Below are 26,104 nucleotides of genomic sequence, written 5' to 3' on the forward strand. Positions count from 1 at the left end.
CAGATCTGGCCTATGCATAATTGGGTACATTCTGGCAAATGAGAATTTGGGATGCTTTATAATAATAAGGGGTTGGTTCATGCTTGCTTCAGGGGAAACACTACTAGTTGTATTTTCAGTAGAAAAAGTGCCCGTTTCCTAGATGCATTGAGGTACATAGGTTCAAGGTGCAGAGGTTGCATTGAGGTGCAGAGGTTCAAGGTATTCCATAGAAGAAGTTATTGTTCTTCCTAACTATACAGGTGGCACAGACACAAGCATACACCAGTCAGCTCGTCTACTCCTTCTCCACATTCTAGTCGGTAGCCAAAATCTTAATTGATCGATCAATATTCCTGGCACTGACAAAGCCCTGGAAATTGACCTCCATATGTTGGGACTTGACAATAGTCTGTAACATCAAGGAGCTTACAATCTAAGGGCACAAATTCATACACATACTAGGTCCAATTAACCTAATAGCATGTCTTTGGAGTGTTGGCAGACACACACGTGAAAAGAGAAAGCATGGAAATGCCTGACAGGTGCTGTCATGACTGGGGTTAGAACCCATGACCCAAGTGCTGTAAGCCATGAGTGCTAACCACTAAACCACTGTAACAGTCAGAGTTTGAGCTGGAATGTACAAAAGTAACATGATTAAAGAGAATGAAGCTATATAATTAGATTGGGAAATTAGAACTAGACATTAAAATTATTTTGGATATAAGTTTGAAAATATTTGACATTCAAAAATAGGATGTATAACTTTATAGCATTCATTAGGAAATGCATTAGTTGGGCGATCATTTTTGGAGAAAAAAAAAGGCAAGAAAATTAATAGAGTCAAAAATAATAGCGGTTTATGCTGGTGTCGGCTTAGACACAATTCATTGTAAGTGCGATGATAAATTTTAAATAAATTCCTTGCTATACGTTCCATATATGCTGAGAGTCATCTGCAGACCATTGCTCCCAGAGCACAAGCGCTTTTGCTGGCTTATAAATTTGATCAGCACATTGATCTGGTGAGTTTATTCAATCTGTTCGGTGGTGGATTTGTGCACGGTGGTTTTGTATTGTTTCACATGAAGAATTTTGGATTGGAAGATCTTGTTTATTGATACAGATGCAACAATTTTTGATGTTGGACACTTGCACATTTAATTTGGACACTATTAATAATTGATTTATATAAAGATTTATGTAGTTACACTATAAGTAATAATTTTTATAAATTGTGTGGGATTATTAGCGCAAACCTGTTTTTTCATTTATAAAACATACAAAAAATTAAAAAGCCATTAAAACAAGCACACCTGCGAGTTTTCTCATCTGGCCTACAAATAAATGCGAACAGGACAAAGTCTGTGCTTGTGCGTCACCTAGGCACCATATCCAGCATTGCTCCTACAATTGCATCTACTCTGGTCAGAGATTTACAAAGAGAATTCAGTCTACCTGAAGACGTTTTTCCGTTGACCACTGAAAGGTCTTGATTGATTTAATTGGGTCTGGCTGAATGGCCAGCATCTGCTGTTGGACGTTATTCTTAGTAAAACAGGGCCATAAGGTCTTGGACTTGGAGTATGGCAGTCTGAAGCATGTGTAGCTGCAAAAATTAAACACTGTCTAGCCCTGAGCAAGTCATGGCAGTGACAAGCTACATGTATCTGCATCTGAAGTTTGTCATTTCATATTAGGAATCTGATGGGGGGTTTACAGGATTTTGTTCATAACAGTAAAGTTCTAAGTTAAAACTTACCCACGATCTAGCATCACCATTGCAAAATATTGGAAGCAGCCTGTGGTGTGGCTGACTATGTTAAAAGTAAACTGAATTGGATCATGGTTAATGATTATGCTCTCCTGCACCCTCCAAAACAATACTGCGAAATTTGACAGGACGTGGGACCCATGGATCCAGTGCTTGTCTGTAGACTAGCGAGTTCTTGGACAACCCTCTCTTATTTTCTTTTATTTAATATTTTTCTATTCTTTCTCTTTACTTTTCTCTCATATGCCTATTGGTTACAGTTGACCTTGTATTTACCTCCTCAGCCATTGATGTGGTCATACTCTCAGGTAATAGCTATTAACCTTTTTAGCTTCCCTTTCCCATGCCCCCCTCCCTTCCCCTCTATATATTGAATAAAGCCCTCATTGGGCTCATATGTGTGGATGTTATGGCACCCTTCAATTTTAAATAGGCTCATTGTCTTCTTGTGCCTTCTTTGAAAATTCCTGAGACGAATGTTGCTAACATTTTCACCATTTCACAAATCCCGTTAGTGGGACTCATATTTGTTATGCTTTCTTTATGAAGTTGGATATTTTATCATCCTTCCACGCTATGCAAACGTACTCTGTGCCTTATTTGTATGGAAATCTGAGAAGCACTTGTTATCTTTCTATACTCATTTTTTATTGTTTATTTGTGAAAATGAATAAACAGATTGAAACCTAAAATTCACCCATGGAGTATTTAACTCTTAGACTAATATTGGATATGAGGGGAATTTATCATTATCTCTATTTCTTAAGGGATAGGTTCACATTTAAATGCACAGGACCTGGATTCTTCTATGAAGCTCTGTAGCACCTTTCATCTATGAAGAAGATGGAATATACATTGCCCAACATATATGCTGAGCTGGAGACATACAGTAGATATCCATTATACTCTATGATATCACCCAGCACATGCAGCACATTTCAAAGCAGCACGAGGAGTGCAAGAGGCTTGACATCTTATTCATGCCATTGGTAGGCTGACCAGTGTAAAATGCATACTATATACTTTCAAGAGAATTAAATATATTTAGAAACTTTATGCAGGAAAAGGGGTAAAGTCAAGGTGAGAATCTGGATATTGCAGTTATACTGTACAAATTACAACTAAAAGGTGAACAAGTCAATAGTAAAAAAAAAGTACTGAATACTACTGTAAGTTTTGATTAGTTTAGAACAGCATGTTCTTTTAAAAAACGCTACTTAAAGAAAAGCCAATTCATGTGTTTATTACCGTTGTTGAAATGCTTGTAGGGTTGGCTCTTTCATCTCCTCGCTGTCTGCCTTTTCTTCAATGTCTTCAATAGTCTTGAGCAGCCTCTCTCTGCAATCAATAAATGATTTCCACAAAGCTTCAAGAACCTCTGCCTCACTTAGCTTTGTTCCAAGTAATGTTTGTACTTTTTCTAGTTCTAGACTTAGATTGTCAGACAGTACTCTACAAGAAGTTCTCTGCTCAGACATAGAGTTCTTTAGGTTATACTGTGCTTTGGTAAGTGTAGTATCTAAACCTGCAGACATGCCTGCTATCTTGTCAATGTCCTGTGAAACATCATTTAGGTCTTTTTCAAGGGCATCTGATTTGTCTTTATCCAAGCTAACTGCTCCCAACACTGTTTCTTTTAAGATTTGAAGGATTCCTAGAGAGTCTGCATGTATTCTTAAGAAGTCTCCTAATTTGGACAGAGATTCATGACGTCTTTCTGTGACTTGAGTTGCTTCTTCGTACAACTGTACACAATCACTGAACCTTTGTTGTAAAAGGGAATGATCTTCTGAAATGGTGAAGGTGCATAACTTGGCAAATTGGCTTTTCAGGTGACTGATATCTTCTTGCCGTTTTTTCATCTCCGCTATATGTTTCTGTGGGATAAAGAATGCAATTACTTACAAAATAATTGTACTTTGCAGATGAAGTTTACCTGTAAGTTGAAAGTGATATTTCACTTTATAGGTTAAATCTGATGGGTAGTGCCTCTCCATGGCTTCTTACTGTATATCACCAGAGGGTTTCAGCTGCACGATGTCCTAACCATTGTTGCTTTCTTGGCATTTCAAATTTTCTGCCCACCTGTGGGTATTGTCATTATTCCTGTTGCTACTCTAAAATAAAAACTAAAAATCCAAAAGCCCAGAATGGGATCTCCACCAAAATAATCATGGAATCCACAACAAATATTAAAAGTAAGGCAAGTTTAAAGCATAATTTCACCTTTTGATAAAAAAATTATAAATACACATTTTTTTTAAAGTAAAAAAATGAACATTTATTTTTTTTGCTGCAGGAGCCTGTAAAACATTACACCAGCGATCAGCAGATTGCTGGTGCCATGCAGGTCTCCTGCAGATCTGTCAGTATATCTGCTTGCCCCTACGGGATGTACAAGCAAGCAGATATACTGACAGGAAGACTCAGAGCCAGTTCACACTACAAAAATGCACTCTGGATGCATTCCAGATACGTTTTTTATTACAGTTCACACCACACACAGTTCCAGTGCAGTTTTGATACAGTTTGCCATGTTCGAGTGCAAAAAAAATGCAGCACGTTCCACTTTTTTTTCTGCACCAGAAACTGACTGGAACTGACTGCACTAGTGTGAACCAGGGCCATTGGAATACATGGATAGATGGAAAACACTGTGCATGCATTTCTGATGTAGAAAAAAAGTGCATTAAACTGCATCTAGTGTGAACTAGCCCACAGTGAACTACCATAGCACTCCACAGTGCCATTCTAGCTCATTGAGAAATACAAGCTGACAGCCACTAAGGCGGTCAGGATTAGTGGGTAGCACAGTACATAAATGGTCTGTAAAGATTAATGGGCAGCACAGTGGCTAAATGGTTAGCACTTCTGTCTGGCAGTATCAGGGTTGTTGGTTTAAATCCCAACCATGACACCACCTGCCTGCAGTTTGCATGTTCTCCCTATGTCTCTTCCCACTCTCCAAAGACATGCTTGTAGGTTAATTGGATCCTGTCTAAATTGGCCCTAGTATGTATATGAATTTAAGTTAGGGACCTTAGATTGTACACCCCTTGAGGGTTAAGGATTGATGTGAATGCACAATATATAAGTAAAGTACTGCAAAAATTGATGGAGCTGTATAAGTACCTGAAATAAATAAATAATTTTGTAATTTCTCATTCACAGAAGAGTGATGTGGACAGAGCCCCACATGGCCATGTTTTTTTAACATTTGCCAGCCAGCAGGGGAGTGGTAGTAGAAGATCAGCGGGGAATGGGGACCGGAGCGTTCAGAACATATTACATGTTACACCCTGAATATGGAAGGTGAACTGATCCTTTAACTGTTTAATATCTACCAAAAACTGAATAATTAGTTGCCATTGACAGAGTCAAAGTAAAATCTAAAACATAATGCAACTTTACTGTGAAAATGATATATTCTACATGTGTACAATTGGTTTGATGCGCAGATATTTCACCTCATTTAAAGTCACAGCAGCATCATGTTTAGAGGTATTGATCTCAGCAGCTTCCTGAAGCTCTCTAAGGAACTGTTTAATCCAGAGGGATGATTCAAGCAACATGTCATCAAATTTCTGATGCTCACTCAGGACAGACTCCAAATCGCAGATCCTAAAAAAAGTGATATAAACAGTAATGGTGAAGAAAAAAATGCATTGTAGAAAGTCTAACACAAAGACATTTTGGATAGTGAGCATATCTTCCCAATTGCGTTACATACACATATTCTGCTAGTGATTATGTGCAGTAAACAGGAGTAAAATCACAAACCTTTTAGAAACGGCATCAGGCAGACTATTCCATCTTTGGGACAAATCCTCTAGACGGCTCCTCATCGACTCTATGCTGCTTTCGATGGAGGTTGGATACAAAGATGCGGACAACTGAACCAGAACGGTGTACCTTTGTGATTGTGCTAACTCAGCATTAAGAGCCTGGTAAATCCAAAATATCAGTAGTTACTTTAGCATCAGCCCTATACATTATATTTAAAACACCCTTGAGAAAAGCATCTAGTGTATTCTGCATTAATTAGGTTCAATATTTTACCATCTTTCAGATGTTTATTAGGTAAAAACTGTTTAAAATGATGACCGTTAATAATATAACCCATCTTTAAAATAAACAGACTTCACAGTCACTGCCTATTCCATAACACTGGTACCTTTTATAGGCTTTTTGGGGTGTGCTTTGAGTGTGGGCAAGGACACAGGGGCCCCATGATCCCCTATTGCCCGGGGGCCCCATGAGTTGTCAGTCCACCCCTGTTTGCTAGTATTGTATTAAAGTAAATGATTAGTATTTTCATTTATTTGTTAAAGAGATTGCCTTGATGTATGTAGAAACCCAGCCACCATGTTTGAGCTCAAGTGGAGAAAAACACCCGTCTCTTCTTACATTGACATAATTGCTGGTGAGCTTTGGATTCATAAATGTACTTTATCTGTTACTCTCAATAGCAGCACTGCTTATTTGTTATATTACATGTGTTTTGAATGTACATTTTTTCTTTTTTTCTTCTCAGGTTCACCAACCCTGATCTTTTCAATAAAGTCTCAAGATTTATTGAAGGAGCATGCCTGTCAAACTGCACACAAGCCATGAGGTAAATTGTAGTTAGGGCAGAACAAGACAAAATTACTCGATAAAAATAACTTTTCTATATACATGGGAGAAAAATTATATACTGCTGGGTTTTATTCAGGGCTGGAAGTTTGTTGTTAGCTTCCAATTTCTTTGGTGTATTTTGATGTTCTAAATGAAAGACAACCACAATAAGTAATTGTTAGTTGTTGAAAGACATTGTATTCAAGATCATCAGACAGTGAGATAGCCATTTCTATTATTGTAAATGCATTATTAAATCATAAAAAAAATAATTAATGGTCATATGATTTATTATGACATGTGTTATGTTAAAATAGATATATAAACGGCATGAAAAAAATGTAATGTAATGACCTTCCTTGATTAACCCCGTGTACAGTTGATGATAATAAATCTGATCTAGAATTTGAGTTTGGTCTGTTTTCTTTTTGAGAAACCAGTCAATTCATATCCAAAGTAATATACTGTATATACACATAACTGAGAAGTACAAAGAGAAAAAACAAACTCCTTGAAGACAACATTCTCTTCATTTGGTAATTTTGTCTTAACAGCTGATAAAGGAAACCTTTCCTACAATTCTTACTTCCTACTTACACACTAAGTGCTGCCATTGTCAGTCTCTCTTTCTGCAAATGCTAGCTGCCTAACTGTCATGCTTGTTTTAATACCCTGAGTCACTAACTCAAAGTAAGTATGCAGTTAAAGACTTTTAACTTTCCTGATATGCCAAGTCTGACACAGACAGAACTGAAGCCAGAGTTAGCATAAAAACCAATAACCATGTTCAGAAGGAGATAGGCAATGAGAAACCCCTAGTTCTATTAGGAAAGGTGTACTTTAAACAAAAAATTTGGGGCCAAGCCAATAGAGAGCTCTTCTACTGGAAAATCCACAACGCTATAAATGTAATATAATAAAGAAATAATCTGAAAAATGTGAATACTACAGTCAAAATTACTTTAGCCTTCTGGACTGTACAGTCATATTTAGACACCCTTCACAACAGCTGTATTGGGAAAAGCGAGGTAACACTATGAAAATGGTAGCTAATTAAACTTGCAGCGCTGCTCAAAGCCAGAAAGCTTGAAATAACCCTGGCGGTACAGAGAGTGGGAGCCGGTGTCCTAACACCAATACAGAGCGATGAAAGAAAAAGGACAGGCACCACATCAACCTCCCCAGTAAGGATAATGGTGTTGGTCTCAGCTCCCACTCCAGCCATGCCCCCTGGAGGCATGGCTTGAGGGGCAGCTGAGGCACACACCATTATCCTTACTGGGGAGGTTGATGTGGTGTCCGTTCTTTTTCTTTCATCACTATGAAAATTGTGTTGCTAGTAAAATGTCTGTTTGACTTAATCTGTTTTTGTGACTTAAGGACTACAGTACCTAAAAACATGAGTTTGATAGCAATACGCTGTGCATCACTTTAGACATGTTCTGCAATAAAATGTTGATTTACTACTTTGTGTCTACAAAGAACGCAAATTGTCTAAATGAAAAAAATGAGGATACTTGTGCCTGTGGAAAGGTAGGACTGCAAAAAAAAAAAAAGGATGGCAGCAGTGATGAGGTGCATTGTTTATATTACCTTAGAAAGAAAATCTCCATAAAATAACTAATATAATGCCAGATGCCAAGCTTTTAACCATTATTCCAAATCCATGCATACTCGTTGACTATGACAGATGACACATACCTGGACTGCCTGCATTTCATTTTCGATTTTTGTCTTGTCTGCAGGGAATAGGTCTTGTGGAGGACTGAGCAATGCTTCATTTCTCTCCAGCCAGACAGTAAAAGAAGAAAACTCCTTTTCTTGCCTAAAAAACATAAGCAATCACTAGAGAGGCACATGACTGTGGCTTTAGATTCCTAAATAACAGACAGCTATCACAAAAAAAAAAACCCAGTTAACGGGATCCTAAAAATGAGCTGTAGAGATTCCATGCAATGCACAACAAAATCTATGTACTTTAATTTTTACTGAATACACATTATTACATGCCATGGAACAGACAAATATAAGATAATCATTGGATTGGAATATACCTTTGCCAATGTGCTAGCAGTTGCTCCAAGAAGGAGTGCCTCTCTTTAGCTTGTGTCCAGGCAGTTTCAATTCGTTGTTGAAGGTTTGAGGTCTGCTGCACTGCTTTATCCTTATTTGTGAGATTGCGAGCACCAGCAGTCAGGGAATGAATTCTAGTTTTCAAGGTTTCAACATCATGACAAAGATCCTGTGGGAAACAGCAAACACATTTTATAGAATATGGTAAGGATTGGGCAAAAGGCAACAAAAAAGAGGTAAGGAGAGAAGTAGTGAGGACAGTGTGATGTTTGATTATCGCTTTCCTCTGCAACTTTGCTCTGTTGATATATTTGCATCTGGTTTAAGTCTTCCTTCATCTCTCTACACCTATTATAAATCTACCAATCCTGTTAAAGCCAAAGGACATTGAGCTTCCTCAATGCTATATAGGGTACTTTATACAAGTGATGTTAAAAGAGGACCTAAACTCTGGAAGTTGTGCCCAAAAACAGTAAGCAGAGGGCCAAGCACTAGTCACTGGTATTGCTTGTAGATTCACTGCCACTCTCTTTCCGCTATTACTGATTTATCATTCCCTCTTCCACACTGGGCATCTGTGTGGAGTTGGTCACTTTGGCATCAGTGCTGTCCTTTTGATAACTGGCGATCCGGTGACTAACGGAAGAATAATCAAGCTACAGCAGGAAGGGTGAAGGAAGCTAAGACCCTCAGCTACAGCTTTCATCGCAGTGAGCAGCACAGTAGACCCATCATCAAATCTCCTGACAATAGCAGTCAAATGCAGCAGTGCCCTAAATGACACACTACAGATATACAGTTATGAGGTTCAGGGCATATTAATGCCTTGACACTGAAAGTGAACTGCCATTTTTCAGAGAGAATTAAAAGGCAAAAATGTAAAATAATGCAGCTACTACATCTAAGCATTGCTAAGTTGCAATATATTAACTTTGGGCTTAATGCAGCTTTAACAAGTTCCTGAATTCTGGGATGGGGCTTTTTAACCGATTTAAATCCACCCTATAGCAGGATAACTGCTACAAGGCGGACTCCCTGCGCAAAATCCTGTATATATATTTTATCTGCGCTCCCGCCATGATCGCGGGTTGGGGTTTGTGTGCGCCTGCCGACCCAATGGTGCCGTGATTCTGTGCTGCACCGATCAATCAGCAGATTCAGGCCAGTGATGTGTGGCCTGGATCTGTTGATTGATCACTGCCCTATCAGAGATCTTCCTGTACCTGTGTTTACAGAACACAGGTCCAAGAAATGATGCAATCTTCTTTCCCAGGGACACATTCCATTACAGAGAGAGAGGAAAATAGATCTATGTGAGTAAAAGCAGCACACTGTTACAGTAAAAGCACAGCTAGGTCAGATTTAATATCCCAATCGCGCCCCCCTAGTTAACCCCTTCACTGCCCTGTCACTAATGTCATTAGTAGAGTGTACAGATTGTTTTACTGATCACTGTATTAGTGTCACAGGCAACTTCAGCTAGTGTTAGAGTCAGTAAGCGTCCCTCCCAGAAAGCATCAGAATGTCCCTTATGTGATCATTTTATGGTGACAAGTTCTCTTTACTGAGACATCCAGAATCTAACAGACCCTGCATGTCTCCCCTGTGCGCCAATAAATGTAATGCAGAGACCTCACGGGGCGGGGGGTTGGAGAGGCTGGCACTGTGTGGAAGCAATTGGGTGGCAGCGCTGCCACCGAAATGCTTCCACCTGCAGGTGAGCCCGCTGCTTGTCCGCAGGGCTAAAGGTAGAAAACAACTACATGCCCAAAGCCCGGAACTACATGTCCCAGGCATCGGGCGATAGTAATCAAACATCCCTGCAGATATGGGGTCAAAATGTATAAGACCTGTGAGAGGGCAACAGATTATACATGTCATTTTTGGATTTACAAGGAAAACGATAGTCACGTGCAGCGCCCCGGATGCCCAGACTACAAGGGGAGCAGTGGCAAGATAGTTTGGGACTTGGTGTCACCCTTTTTCCATATGGGGTACCACTTATATGTGGACACTTTTTATACAAGCATGCCACTATTTAGACAATAGAATCTTGGAATTGGTGCATGTGGCACCATGCAACCTAATCACTGTGGTTTCCCCCAACGGCTTGTAAATACCTGTCTTAGAAAGGGGGAAAAGGCCTGCTTGAAAAATGCTGAATTGCTCACAGTGAAGTGGAAGGACAAATGGGATGTTTTCATCCTGTTTTCCATTCACACAGACACGACCATCCAAATCTCCATGGCAGCTGGTGTTGTTGAGAAGCCTCACTGTGTCCACGACTATAACCTTAACATGGGAGGGGTAGACTTCAACGACCAGATGATTAAGCCATACTTAGTTTTCCGAAAAGCCAGATGCTGGTACAAAAAAGTGTCTGTTTATTTATTTCAATTGGCTCTATATAATGCTTTTATGCTTTACAAAACAACTGGACAAAGTGGATCCTTCCTAAAATTCCAGGAAAGGATCATCACGCCCCTTTTGTATCCTGAAGATGCTGTGGCCCAAACCCCCAACACAGATGTAGTGAGCAGGCTGCATGAGAGGCATTTTTCCAATGCTATTCCTGGTACCCCAACCCAAAAGGCACCCCAAAAAAGATGTTGTGTCTGTAGCAGACACGGAATTAGGCGTGACACCTGCTTTTTTTGTCTTTCCTGTCCTGGCCTGGTCTCTGCCTCAAGGACTGCTTCTGTCGCTACCATACACCAGTGGAATATTAGTATAGGGTATAGCATGGTACAGTATAGGGCACATACATGCACAGGGTCATGAAAGATGTTAGACACCCTACCATTTGGAAGTTAAAAAAAAGTTTAAAAAAAAAATAAGAGAAGTAAAAAAAACCCATAAAAATAAAAGTAAAAACAAATTATAGAAACAAAAATAGTTGTTGTTTTATTGTTGTCAAGTTACTGTCTTATTGTTACTGTTTTATTGTTAACCATTGCTGTTTTCTTTGCAGTTATTACATTGCAGCACCGATCTGTTTATTCTGACAGCAACAGGGCCTTGCTCTCAGAATATACGTCAGTGCGTGCAGCGCTGTTGAATGAAATTTTTTATGGGGTGGCCAGTGGGTGGATCGCCCCTATGCTTCGGCATATATTTTTTTGGCAGAGATTTCTTCATCCACATTGATCGATGTGAATAGAAGAATCTGTTAGGTTCTTTTTTTTTCATTCAGCCCATGGCCTGAATGAAAAAAAAAGAACATTTCATGTGTGCCCACCATTAGAAGTGGGTGGATGCAGTGCCCACATAAGCTGCATAAAAAAAAGAACATAGCATACATACCCAACAAGGACTAGCATGGTTGAGTGGTTATACCAAGATGAAGCCTGCAGCAGTTGCCAGCGATCAGCTTTCATGTAAAAGCAATCCTAGTGGCTAATTAGCTGCAGGATTGCTTTTACACTGCTTTCTCGGGCAGTCCCATGCCATCGGGGGAACTTGAGCCAGTGTTTCTGCCAGCTGACCATAGAGCTGACTGGAAACCGGAATGGCACCAATCATCTCTATAGTCGAAGAAACCGGAAGCTATGAGCATTTCATCACTTCAGTTTCGCAGGATATAAATAGCGCCATTTATAAATTGGGAAAGCATCTGATCACACCGATCTTGGTAAGATCAGAGGACGTAAGGGCAGAAGAGATATCTAGAGTCTAATAGATCCCATATTTTCAGAAAAGAATACTTGTCACTGTCTATTGCTGTGACAGGGGATGTTTATAAAAAAAATGAAAGAGACAGCGTAAAAATAATAAAAAAAATCAAAATAACTAAAAAAAAAATGAAAGCACCCTCACCCCCCCCCCACATGTACGCACAACTGCTTGTGCAAGCGTGGCCTCGTGTTGGTATGTAATCAGCAGTTGCACCATGCATGTAAGGTATCGCTGCGAATGTCAGATCAAGGGCAGTAATTATAGCACTAGACCTCCTGTGTAAATCTAAAATGGTAGCCTGTAAAGGCTTCTAAAGCGTTGCCTATGGATATTAAAAAGGGGCGTGCACAGTTTTAAAGCATGTCATGTTTGGTATCTATTTACTTGACATACTGTCATCTTTTTTATTTTACCAAACAATTGGCCAATATATTGTGTTTTTGTGCATTAAAATAAAAAATTGTATTTTGTTAAAAAAATTTGCATTTGAAAAATCACTGCGCGAGTACTATGTGATATAAAAAATTGCAGCACCCACCATTTTATTCACTAGGGTGTCTGCTTTAAAAAATACATAATGTTTGGTGGTTCAAAGTAATTTCCTAGCAAAAAATACTGATTGTATCATGTGAACAAAAAATGTCAGAAAAGGCTTGGTGGTTAGAAGAGTGACGCGTGGCATAAACTTCTAATGCTGGGTATAAAATGCCCCCCTCCCCTCCAAAATGACTCCTTTTTGGAAAGTAGACACCCCAAACTATTTCCTGAGAGGCATGTTGAGTCAATAGAGGAATTTATATTTTAACCACAAGTTTTTGGAAAATGACAAAAGAAAACATTTTCTTTTTTACACAAATTTATCACTTAAATATTATATTGCTCACACATGCCATGGGTATATGTGGAATTACTCCCCAAAATACATTCTGCTACTTCTCCATAGTATGGGGTTACCACATGTGAGAGACTTTTTGGCAGTCTAGCCGCGTACATGACCCTAAAATTTAATAAGCACCTTCAGGCTTTTAAAAGGCTTGATTTCCTCATTACACTTCTTGACTACCTATCACAGTTTCGTAGGCCCTGAAATGCCAGAATAGTACAATCTCACCGTCCCCAAATAACCCCTTTTTGGAAAGTACACACCCTATGGAATTTGATAAGAAGCATGATGAATATTTTGCAGATTCCGTTTGTTGCCACAAGGCTCCCAAAAAGTCTCTCACATGTGGTATCCCCATACTCACAGCAGAATATATGTTTTTGCCATTTTCCAAAAACTTGTGGAAAAAAAAAAAATTCCATGGACTCAACATGCCTCTCAGCAGATAGCTTAGGGTGTCTACCTTACAAAAAAGGGGTCATTTGGGGGTGTTTGTACTGCCCTGGCATTTTAGCACCTCAAGAAATGCGCTATAACTTTCACACAAACCAAATAATTTGCAGTTATTGGGATTTTTTTACCAAAGACATGTAGCAAATTATATTTTGACCTAAATGTATGATGAAATTTGAGTTTATTGAATATTTTGTATGACAGAAATGAGAAAATATTGGGGTTTTTTTTCAAACTTTTCAGTCCTTTTTTGCTTACAGCGCAAATAATAAAAAAAAACCAAATACAACCAAAAGAAAGCTCTATTTGACTGAAAAAAAATAACATAAATTTAATTTGTACAAAATTGCATGACCACACAATTGTCAGTTAAACTAATGCAGCACCGTATAGCAAAAAATGGCATAAATTCCAATATGTATACCATAGTTTGTAGATGCTATAACTTTCACACAAACAAATTAATATACACTTATTGGGATTTGTTTTTTACCAAAGACATATAGCAAAATTTTGGCTTAAATATATGATGAAATGTGAGTTTATTGGATATTTTTTATAAGGGTTTTTTTTCTACATTTTCAGTCTTTTTGTTTATAGCGCAAAAAATAAATGGTGTTCAATCACCACCAAAATAAAGCTCTATTTGTGTGAAAAAAAGGACATAAATTTTGTTTGGGTACAACATTGCATGAGCACGCAATTACCAGTTGAAACAGCGCAGCGCTGAATAGCAAAAAATGGCCGAATCAGGAAGGGGGATAAATTGTCTGGAGGGCAAGTGGTTAAGATAGTTAAAATTATATAAAATTAGAGGGAAACTTTAACAAAGTGCAACATCTAAATTGCAATCTATTTGGTAATTAATATTCTTATTGAAAAACAGAATTACCCGATGTGAATTCAGCACTTTGTATGTCTCTGCTGCAGAAGAACAGTTCTTAACCGGACATGCAAGAGAAGCTTCAATGTTCTCCAAAGAATTTTGTACCTGCAGAGCAAACAACAGCAGCATAAAGACTGAGTTATGTTTAGAGCAATTCTGACTACACATTCTGCACTCAGGATTTTAAACACAATCACAGGACCACAGGATCATACTGGAAACACATAAAGGCAACAAAAATAAATCCATCCAAAGGCTCAGCATGACCACAACAAACATATTGCCTGCAAGATTTAAATGTATTATGTTTTAGTATATTCATAGCTAACACCTTTAAAAGAAAGTCATCAAAATGTTCTTGTGCAGAAATGCTTTCCCTTGTTTGTCTAGCCTTTCTCAAGTACAGGATTTTACATGAGGATATTTCACATGATCTTTAAATACTGTCATATTATTATTATTATACAGTATTTATAAAGCGCCAATAGTTCGCTCAGTGCTGTACATTACATATTAAAGTTTTATTAAACACACAACAGTAAAATCAGTCTGTATATGCAGTATATGCAGCATGCTTGTTATACTCACTGTGAAACCTAAGGGATTAATCCTCCGTATTGTGTAAAAAACTGCGTGAGCCTGTCTTCTTTGTTACTCCCCTTCTTCTAATGTCCCCAATTCATCTGCTGATTGTACAGAGCTCTAGTAGTCATTCTGCAAATGCTCAGTTTAGTGTGTATTGTTATAATTTTGTTTTTTCCTTGGAAGGGTGCATGTGATCAGTACAGGGCCAATCAGTACTGTTTAGACAGAGGGTCTGAAAGGGTTATGCAGCCTCATAGGACAGTCAGAGCAGAATGAAAACCCCTCCTACAAGCTTTAACCAGTGCTCAGCAGAACACTGATAGAAGTCGCAAGACTGCTATATACTGCTGATGAGAAATGGTATTTAGCAGTTTATATTTACTAAAATAATTGCATTTCTGTGTACTGTGGGAGACCAGATATAGTGAATGCAGGGTCCTGGATTTAGTAATACTTTAATTGAGAACTCTACATTCCTACTTGGACTAGGTTTGTTGCAAAGTATTTTTACTTCATACTGTAAAATAAAAATATAATAGTCACTGCTAACTGATATTTTGACAGTGGATGTGCGTCTTTCTACCTGATTAAAGGCCTCATCAAATTTTTGCTGCTGTTCGGCATGTCCCAGGATACTTTCTTTCAGCTGCTGAGCATGTTCTTTGAGTCCATCCCAGTCCTTAACCATTTGTGAGAGTCTGGATTTTAGCCGAGCTATCTCAGGTGGGCTTACAAATTCAGCTAATGACTGGCTGTTAGCTTCAAGATCTGCTATTGCATTACTTTTCTCTTGTAGTACCTTTAGTATTTCCTATAGCAAAAAAACAAAAACTTTATTTTTTACCAGTACCTTATTCTGACACTAACTTCAAAGTACATAAGTTTTAATTTTTAAAGAGCAATGCAAACAAAGTAGCCCTTTTGAATCATACAGTTTCCAGCTTTCATGAGTAAAAAAAACTGACGGATGAAAACAAATATAAAACTACTTTTCATTGGTGAAAATAAATGCCCATTTACTCTTAGAGGATCTACTTTTGGACAGGTAACCTTTCTGTAGCATGTTCTTTGTTTTCAACATTGTGTGGTCTGTCCTATCCCAAACAAACCTTCAACCACAGATAATAGTACTGATCAGTTTATACAGTATATGCATTCATCTTAAAGGGTTACTCCACCAAAACGTATATACATATCCGTAACTAAAGTAAGCCATGGATTATGCGATTTTCTTTCCTTCCACCATGGGTGGAATTGCTCATTTCCTCCATCAATGCTGTCAGTGTTGATGGGAGAATCTCTCCAGCATTAGTATTGTGTTCTGCTGGTGAGGAGCCTTCACTGCTGGCAGAACACAATGTTCAGTGCTAGCGGCTATATTCGCCGGCAGTGATCGCATGCAAAAAATCCAACAGGCTGGTTGTACTGAAGTTGATCAATGGATCAACTACAGTATAACCAGCCTGCCCATAGATGGATTGAATTTCAGCCAGTCCCTGCCAAGACTCGATCCATCTATGGCCTGCTGGAGACATAAGAGTAGTGTCACCCTACCCCCTTAGGAGTTGCAGTAGTTTTTGGGTTCCCCTATAGACCTGCATAGCCAGGCAACATGCATTTCCACTCTAACTTGCTTTCAGGAATCAGTAACCAGTCCTTGAGCTTGTTTTGATGTTTTATTGAGGGAGATTTCAACTTGGCTATGGTAAGGGGTGTATGGAATCCCCAATGGAACTGAGAAACCGAGGACAACTTCTTGAACTATATACAGTGGTTACAGCAAACAGTCGCTTCCAGAGAGCTAGCCAGCATCTCCTGTAGTACCACCCCAGAACCCAGATAAATCTCCTTCTTTACCCAGCTGTCTGGAGGAATCTCTGAGCAGGGGATCTGGTGTCTGCCATGTAAATAGTGAAACAGTCCTGGGTGGCAAGCTAATCCAGCTTCTCACTAGAATGCATCCTTCCCCTTTCTGGCCCAGGGGGTGCAGGTTTACTCTTCTGTGTGGCTGGTGGGTCGGTGGCTGCTACCAGGCCTTCTAGCTGGGCCGCTCCTTCCCTGCTACACAGATGGTCCTTGCTGGCGGGGGTCTGAGCTTTCCTCCTGCCAAGGAGGGTGCTATAGTAGGATGACTTTTCCTTTATATTATGGCACATTACAAATAATATACTGTAGATATAACAGATACAAGATAGATAGATAGATAGATAGATAGATAGATAGATAGATAGATAGATAGATAGATAGATAGATAGATAGATAGATAGAGTAGATAGACAGACAGAGATTATACTGCATATTAATATCACATAAAAAAAATATGTAGGGGAGTGCCATGTCCACCTGAAGCTCCGCCACACTAGGGGGAAGACAGCCTCCCGAGCTCCGCTCCCGGCCTGCAGCGATTTATAAGCGGGCCCAGTCGCTGTGGCAACCCCTCTGGCACCCAACAATATGGTCCGGGGAGCGACCCGACACCTAGCGCCGCCGCTAATTAAGCCCGTTAAAGAGGCCTTATCAAAAGCCTCATCCAAGATGACTGCCGTGCCTGCAGCAGGAAGCAAGACACAGTCACAGCCATATGCAGCCCTGAAGCCAGCTCATTCCAGCCCTTCCTGCACATCAGATGGTGAGTCTGACACTGACCTGGCGACCCCCCTACATGCTCCCATCACTGACCCATCTACATCTGACCTTCTCATGCATTTTGAAAGGATGCTACATAAGGCCCTGAAACAAACCTCAGACCGCATCATTGACAAGCTGTCTAAGGAAATCCTGGAATTGGGGCAGCGCACCACTGACTTGGAACACCGGGTCGACGACCTTGATACCTCTTTTCAAATACACTCAGATGAGCTTGAGCTTTTACGTGACAAGAACGCAACATTACAATCTCGTCTTGAGGACTTTGAAAACCGAGCTCGCCGCTCAAATTTCCAGAATCTATCGTAGATGTCCAATCCACTGTCACGGCCCTGTTTCAAGAACTAGCCCCTGCAATACCAATAGAGCGACTAGAAATAGACAGAGTCCACAGAGCACTGGCTCCATGCAGCACTGATGCCCCCCCCACGTGATATCATTGCCAAGCTGCATTTTTTCCACTCCAAGGAAAAGCTCCTCCAAGCCGCCCGCAATGCAGGCTCTCTGTCATTCCAGGGCCATTCCTATCAGCTGTTTCAATACTTATGCCCCACAACGATCTCAAAACGCAGAGCTATGAAGCCTCACCTTCAAGCGCTCCAACAGCATGGCATACCTTATAGATGGAGCTTCCCATTCGCAGTACGCTTCCATTTCCAAGCCCGAGACTACACCTGCAAGACCCCTGAGGACCTCCTCGACACATTGCGAAGTCTCCAACTTCTTCCATCTGCGACCCCCCCTGAGGGCTCCCGCCGACGATCCGCATCCTGCTCTCCACTAAAATTGCATCCTTCTCATCTCGCCACTGGTCAACTCAGTGCCCACAAGAGAGGACGTTTCTCCTCACCTGTTCCAGCCCACCAAGACTCCATGGACTGATGCTTACTTGTCCGCTTCGGCCCCCTTGCCTGCACACCATGGGTCGTGCCAACCTGCCTGTTGCACACCCTCGGCCTCCATTTTCTCTCACCTCACACTCTACTGAGAAACTTATGTATCCTTGCTGACAATTAACCCCAACTGTTAAAAATGTATGTATATTGTGTTTTTTTTTGTATTGTTTTTTCTTTCTCTCTATCTCCCCCCCTGCTTTGTACTTGATTGTATGTTTCTGTTAACAGTTGTGCTTATGCACCCATTTAAGAATCCTGATCCAAGCCACACACACGACTAGTCCACGTTAAAGCCCATATTGGGCAATGCCAAAGGCATGTGTCACCTGACTCCAGGGTCCCCACGATTCCCCGGGAACTTAGATTCCGGCTTTATTTGCAGGAACCTAACACCGTATGTTTACATACTTGCTGTCTTCCCCTTGGTGCACGTAATTGCGCACTCGCCACTAGCCCCTGCGATATAGCATTTTTGTACTGCTCAGGCTACTTATGCTCCCTGGGCCTCTCTTCCTTACAGAGACCCTAGGGATCACCACCTGGGTTACAAAAGCCCCCCCCCGTTACTTTTGCTTTATGCCCCTTCCTACACTTACTCCCCCCCTAACTTTTCCATGTGTCTCCTTACACCCAACTCTTCACCTCTACAATTTCTTCTCCTACGCTCAAGGCAATTTCTTACCCGCCTTGATGAAGATTTATTACTGCAGACTTCTTCACTCATTCCTCCCATGGGTTCCCTGAATATTCTTACCCTGAATGTTCAGGGTCTTAACATACAGCAGAAGCGTAACAAAGCTTTCCGATCATTTGCGTCACACAAGGCACACATTGTATGTCTACAAGAGACACATTTCTCTACTACATCCACTCCTAAATTTTTTGGCCCCTGCTACCCGCAGGTCTACACCGTCTCTGCTGCCTCCAAACGCAGAGGTGTTCTCATCGCCTTCGACCGCACAACCCCCTTCACACTATTTTCTGAAATCAAAGACACTGAAGGGCGCTATCTTCTCCTGACAGGAAAACTGCTAGATTCAGAAATCACCATTGCTGCTTATTAAGCACCCAATCAAGGTCCACTACCATTCCTCTCCCATCTGTAGGCGGTTATTGACCACCACAAACGTGGCACTCTCTTCATCTGCGGAGATTCTAATTGTACCCTTTACCCCTTCCTTGATAAGTCGCCCCAACCTTCCCTCTCCAAACATGATTTTCAATCTCTACTACACCGTCACTCCTTGGTTGACACCTGGAGAAAACTAAACACGGCAAAACGCCAATATACCTTCTACTCTCATCCTCACAAGACATTCTCGCGAATTGATCATATCCTCACGACTGTCAGTTCCTCCCCCCGCCTCTTGACCTCCGCAATCCTACCCATACCCTGGTCGGACCACAGCGCTGTCTTAACATCCATTGCATCATTGGCACCTTCTCCTTCTGATCCCTCCTAGATCCTTAACGACAACTTACTATCCCACCCATCACACTGCTCGGACATCGAAAGTGCCCTTAGGGAATACCTCTCCTATAACAACACCCCAGATATCCCCCCCTTCTTCTTTGGGAGGCACAAAACCTGTCCTACGTGGGTTTTGTATCAGTAAAGCATCTATTTTGAACAAAGAGAAAAGACTACAATGCTCCCGACTCGAACAGGCTTATAACCAGTCCCATCAGGCTTTCCAATCGGTTCCGTCATCCACTAATCGAAAAGCGTTAGAACAATCACGTTTGGCTCTTTATCTTTTCCTCACGGATCAGGCAGAACTGTCACTCCACAGGTCTCGACATAAGTACTACATCAAAGCAAATAAGCCCAACACGTTTCTAGCCCTTTCATTTCGGAGACTAGATCAGATCACCAAACCAATCCGACTACGGGTCTCCTTGGGCAACTTCACTAGTAACCCTGAGCGCATTCTGGATGTCTTTCGCAAACACCTCTCATTACTCTACTCCCCCTCCTATCCCCCTCCCATCCCCTCCCCTTTGACCCATCCCACGCGGAAACTCTCTTAGCCCTCCTCTCCTTCCTGAAGCTATCAGACCACCACCTATCGGCACTAGAACAACCAATAACTTCCACTGAAACCTCAAACACCATCAAAAACCTGAAGCTACGTAAGCACCCTGGCCTGGATGGCTTTTCCACCGCATACTACAAAAAATTTGCCCACCTCCTCTCCTCTATTCTAACAAATGCCTTTAATACAATTCTGTCCGGCCATTCTTTCAACCCAGACACGGTATCAGCTAACATCTCCATGATCCCAAAACCAAACTCTGATGACACGTTGTGGTCAAACTACTGACCAATTTCCCTCCTCAACATAGACATTAGACCGCCGCTCATTAACAAACCCCATCACAACCCACTATATTTCCCTATGGGATAAACTGAAACTTCGCTACTCCACTTCGTGAGATGCATTCTCTCCCAGCCTCTGAAATATTCAGATATCTACAACTACAACACTTTTATGCTCCATATACTACCACTCACCGTCCTGTCCACCCGATGTCCTTCTTTGAACGTGCTTGCTACAAAGACCCGCATACAAAGACCCGCATAGGAGAGGACTAATTTCAGACATCTATTCCCTCCTTTCTATCCCTAAATCCTCACCCCCCCCCCTTATGTCCGCAGATGGGAGACGGACCTTGGCCGATCACTGGATCCTGCAGACTGGGACCTTACTGGACCAATACCAAATCCTCATCACAAAATGTAGTAGCTCTAGAAACAAACTATAAAGTATTGACTCGTTGGTACCTGGACCCGGCGAGGATCTCTAAATACACCCCAAATTACTCCCGAGTGTTTCCGAGGTTGTGCGGTGGCAGGAACCTATTATCATATCTGGTGGGCTTGTTTGGTAGCCCAAGCTTTCTGGACAGACATTTTTCATATTTTATCTAGGCTTAGCACAAAGCCGCTCATACCCGACCCGATAGTAGCGCTCCTAAACTTACGCCCTCATGGCATCACTAAATCACAATTTAAACTCCTCCTACAAGTCACCACGGCTGCCAAGCAGATAATAGCCAAATCATGGAAATCTCCCTCCTTATGCACAGTAGCAGTTAAGAACAAGGTTACGCAGGCTATGATCCATGCTAAAATCGAAGCTACCATTTTAGATAATATCCCTAAATTCATGGTAATCTGGAACCCATGGGTGGAATGCTTCCTTCCACCTAACTTTGATGATTCCCTCCTCCTTTCTTGATTTTACTACCCCCACTGCCTTGTTACTCCATCAATCTGTTATCCATTATCTTCAGTCTCGAACCCCCCCTATAGGATCCTAGGAGTCACACGCTACCCTCCCACTCCTCTATCCTCTTCCTAACTCTTCCCCCTTCTAACCCTCACCTTTATTCTACCCCCCCCCCTCTTCTCTCTTACCCCCTCACAATAGTTTTCTCTTTTCTTTCCCCAACACCCTCACTTGAACTTAGGGAGAACACCCCTGTAACCACTTTATACTAAGCCAACATATAAGTCAAAATGATTGCATACAACTATGCCTTCTCTCAGTCATCTAACCTGCAGCTTTTTGTATTTTGGTGCTTTTCTCCCTTCCCTTACTTGGACACCATATCTGTTTTCACAAATTGCTTTGTACATATGTCTATGGATTGTCCTATGCCTATGTTCCCATCCCTTGAAAACCAATAAAACGTTTAAACAAGAAAAAAAAATGAAACCACAGAGTGAAGGAACTATTTTGTTACATAAAAGAAAATAACAAAGTCCGTTTACTATTATCTGCCTTTTACTCTGTAAAATATTTAAATTATAAATGCTGATTATATATCAATTGTTATTCTAATAATTTACCTTGATTTGGTTGACTTGCATGTCTGCTGAAATATTTGACAGTTCAAGGTCACTTAGTTCCTTTTCTTTATCTGAAATCAATGTGGAATGCATCTCAAAATCACGATCAAACTTCTGCCATTTATCTTTCAACAGTTCCATTTTGGTAATGCTTGAATTGAATGAAAAAACAAATAACATTTTAATATATACACAACAATAACATCTTAATAAACACCTGAATTCTAAGAATCAGAAGCTCTGCAATCTCACTAAATTAGAACAGTAAGTTTATTCTTACTTCCTTTTCTGGATCACTTAGGCCCTTAGGCGAATGTATAAATTCTCATGTCATCTTAATTACATTGTTCTCAGTGAAGATGGTTCACATCAATGCGGTGTGATTCTGATGCAGCAAAAAAAAAAAAAGGATAATGCACGAGTTTGATTCTGTTCGGTGCAATTTCAGCTCCATAGACTTCAAAAGGGACCGGATTTAATTTCCATTCCTGTGTTCACATTACTGCAAATACAGTTTTTGTTTTATAGATTTTTATATACTTTGGCCAGCTGTGACCAATCCCCTCAAAAATTTGCTTCAAATTTGCATTATAATTGCACTACGCCACTACAAAACTGCTATAATTTGCACTGCCAGAGTGTAAACTAAGCCTTAATGGGCCCTTTTCAACAGACTTTGTTGCAGTAACTTACATTGTTGCAATAGTTTGACATCAGGTTAAGATTAGTTTCAAGATCAGTTATTGACAAGTACATTTGACCTGCAGTTTACCTCTTCTGACCTGCAGTTGACCTGCTTCAAACAGCTTTTGAGTTCCCATAGGTTTGCATGGGAATAAAAGCCATAAGCTGCAGTAGCTGACTGAATACTGGGCAGGGCCGTTCCACAGAAGATGGTCTAATGACTAGCTTCTTTTGAACAGGCAGGGTTACACACAGATTGAAAATTGGTAGGTTCCTGCTGAACCGGATGAACATCTATATGTGTATATCTAGCTTTGGTGTTTTTTCTTAACTCCAAGGAAGGTGGAGAGGAAGGGGGGAGAAACTGAATAAAATTCTGGAGTTTTGCTTTATTCACCTCTTTGTATTTCAATTATTTTTATTAACTTTTTTAAAAACAATTTAACAAAGAAAAACTAGAGCAAAAGACACGCCCACGCAGGGGCTATTAGTGGCACATAAAAAATAAAGAAAACAGTGCTGTAACACAAACAATGTAAAAGATGCGCCCACATAGGGGCCATTAAAGGCACATAAAATACATAAACAGTGCTATAACACCAACAATACACCAGCCAGAGGCAAGTAACTACCACTTCACAGATTCAAACTGTAAATAAAGAGGAAAAAAGAGTAAAGAAGGAAGAAGAAAACAAGACCAGAAGCAGGAATCCGGGAACACCAATACCATACAGCATTATGAACCCAGACTAGCCGGGGGGAGCGTGGGAAAAGCATATGTCAACCACGGCTCCCATATTTTCAATAATTTCCATTGTGAGTCATTACAGATACTTGACATCTGTTCATTGAGCATCAAAGTGGTCATACGGTCCCGTACCCTCTGAAGAGGAACAGACAGGCTTTTCCAGGCCTGAGCAATTGTTCTAGTGGCTGACAAAAACAAATAGGAAGCCAACTTTTGCTGATGGGCCAACAGGGCCAGTATGGGACAATGAAGCAAAGTATACCGAGCCTCTCGGCGTATGAAGAGATGTAACAATGTGTAAAGAAGGTCAAACATACAAAACCAAAAACCAATCAATCTTGGGCATGACCACCATATATGCAACACATCTCCACGATGGCCACAACCCCAAAAGCAGCAATCACTATAAGCAGGGTTTGCCTGTGCTATTCGAGTCGGGACCCACTACCAACAAAACAGTACACTTTGTATGCAGCCTCCAGTGTGGCTGTATTAAACAAACATTTAGCTATAAGCAACCAGGCCCTGTTCCAGTTCTCCAGATCCATGATCGCCCCCAAGTCACGCTCCCATTGGGCAACATATGATAGATAGGTACGCATTGAGTGCCTATTCAAAAATGCATAAAGTAGGGAAATAAAGCCTGGAGCTCCTGGACACTGTTGGCAAAGCTGTTCAAATGCAGATTTATAATACAGGAAAGCAGAAGAGGTCAGCAAGTGCTGCAACTGAAGATAACAAAAAAATTCCACCTGAGGAACATCCCGTGACTCCCAGGATGGGGAAGGACCGAGAAGTCAAAAAGTGTCGCACTTGTGAAAAACCATTGGCCACCCACCAGGGGAACGCCCCTGGTTGATCGAAGCCCAGAGGGAAAAGAGGATTATTAGTAATTGGGAGCAAAGGCAGAGAGGGAGACATCAAGCCACTGGAGTAACGTACGGCATCCCACACTTTTAGGTCATGGAGCAAAATCAGACTTAGTGTCAGTGAGTGTAGGGCAGGGGGAGCCATAAAAGTGTCAATGTCATGATGGGGGCACAGTTGGACAGTTTCAAAAGGACCCAAAGAGGAACATCAGAGGAAGCATGCAACATAGACAGTGGGGCAATCTGGCTCGCCTTGTAATACTTAGCTACATTAGGCAACCCAAGACCTCCCTAGAGTTTATGGATAAAAAGCGCATCTCTTTAAATTCTGGGGCATCTGTTGGTCCAGATGAATTGCATAATCCTCGCCTGAATCAGCCGCAGAAAATGAGGAGGAACCCAAACTGGGAGGGTGTGAAAATAATATAACAACTCAGGCAGGATGGTCATTTTCACTGAGTTGATCCGTCCTATCCAGTACAGGGGAGGGAATTGCCAAGACTGCGTAAGAGAGGACACAGAACGATAAAAGGGATAATAATTTGCAGCAAACAAAGAGCAATAGGTAGGGTTCAGGCGGATGCCCAAGTATTCAAGTGAAGAGGAAGCCCATTTGTAAGGGGAATTAAACTATAAACGCAAAACCAAATCTGAGGCCAAAGAAATATTGAGAGCGATAATTTTATCCAAATTAATACGGAGACCTGAAATCAGAGAGAAACATGCAAGGACCTGTTGCAAATCTGGGAGCGTCGTCAAGGGATTAGTGAGAGTCAAGAGGGCATCATCCGCAAAAAGGTTCAATATATATTCCTGTCCCGCATATGGAACACCCGATACATTACAATCAGCCCGGAGCGCAAAAGCCAGCGGCTCAAGAGCCAGGACAAAGAGTGCCAGGGACAGGGGGCATCCCTGTCTCATCCCCCACCAAATAGGAAAGGTGTCTGAGAAGTGCCCCGCATACTTAACCAAAGCTGTAGGAGAAGAATATAAGGCCTTAATACAAGAAAGAATAGAGTCCACAAAGCCCCAACGGGACAGCACGAACAGCAGCTATTCCCAAGATAGGGAATCAATAGCTTTATATATGTCTAGGGACAGTACGAATCCCGGGATTTATCGGTGTTGTAGAAGGTGTATAACGTGGACCACCTTATGTATGTTATCACCCGCCTGTCTCCCAGTGACAAAACCGACTTGATCCCTATGGACCAAACTACGCAAATATTTATTTATACGAAGACTGAGAATCTAGCGCAATATCTTCAGATCTTCATTAAGAATAGAAATGGGCAGAAAGGCTTGCGGTTCCGGCACATCAACCGTTGTCTTAGGAATCACTGAGATATGAGCACTGAGCGCATTCGGAGAGGGCAAAGAACCCTGTTGTAACTCATTGAAGTAACCCGTCAAAAAGGGCTCCAACTGGGTCGCACATTTCTTATAATAGAGGCCTGAAAAGCCATTAGGGCCC

General features: G+C 41.0%; 1 protein-coding gene across 5 annotated transcripts in view; it reads right to left on the reverse strand.

The window, feature by feature from the left end:
* Window positions 1-26,104, reverse strand: part of SYNE1 (spectrin repeat containing nuclear envelope protein 1) — a 662,466-nt gene that overhangs the window by 328,277 nt on the left and 308,085 nt on the right. For all 5 annotated transcript variants that reach the window (XM_089694288.1, XM_089694287.1, XM_089694289.1 and 2 more), the window contains exons 32-39: window positions 22,327-22,477; window positions 15,512-15,739; window positions 14,350-14,448; window positions 8,428-8,615; window positions 8,075-8,198; window positions 5,537-5,700; window positions 5,224-5,377; window positions 3,005-3,633 (exon numbers count right to left, since the gene is read on the reverse strand). In XM_089694288.1, coding sequence (XP_089550414.1) covers window positions 3,005-3,633; window positions 5,224-5,377; window positions 5,537-5,700; window positions 8,075-8,198; window positions 8,428-8,615; window positions 14,350-14,448; window positions 15,512-15,739; window positions 22,327-22,477 — 1,737 coding nt within the window. The remainder of the gene's footprint in view (window positions 1-3,004; window positions 3,634-5,223; window positions 5,378-5,536; window positions 5,701-8,074; window positions 8,199-8,427; window positions 8,616-14,349; window positions 14,449-15,511; window positions 15,740-22,326; window positions 22,478-26,104) is intronic.

This window comes from Staurois parvus, unplaced genomic scaffold, assembly GCF_062004578.1.
Source record: "Staurois parvus isolate SC_StPar_1 unplaced genomic scaffold, SC_StPar_1.0 ptg000657l, whole genome shotgun sequence".
Lineage (NCBI taxonomy): Eukaryota > Metazoa > Chordata > Amphibia > Anura > Ranidae > Staurois > Staurois parvus.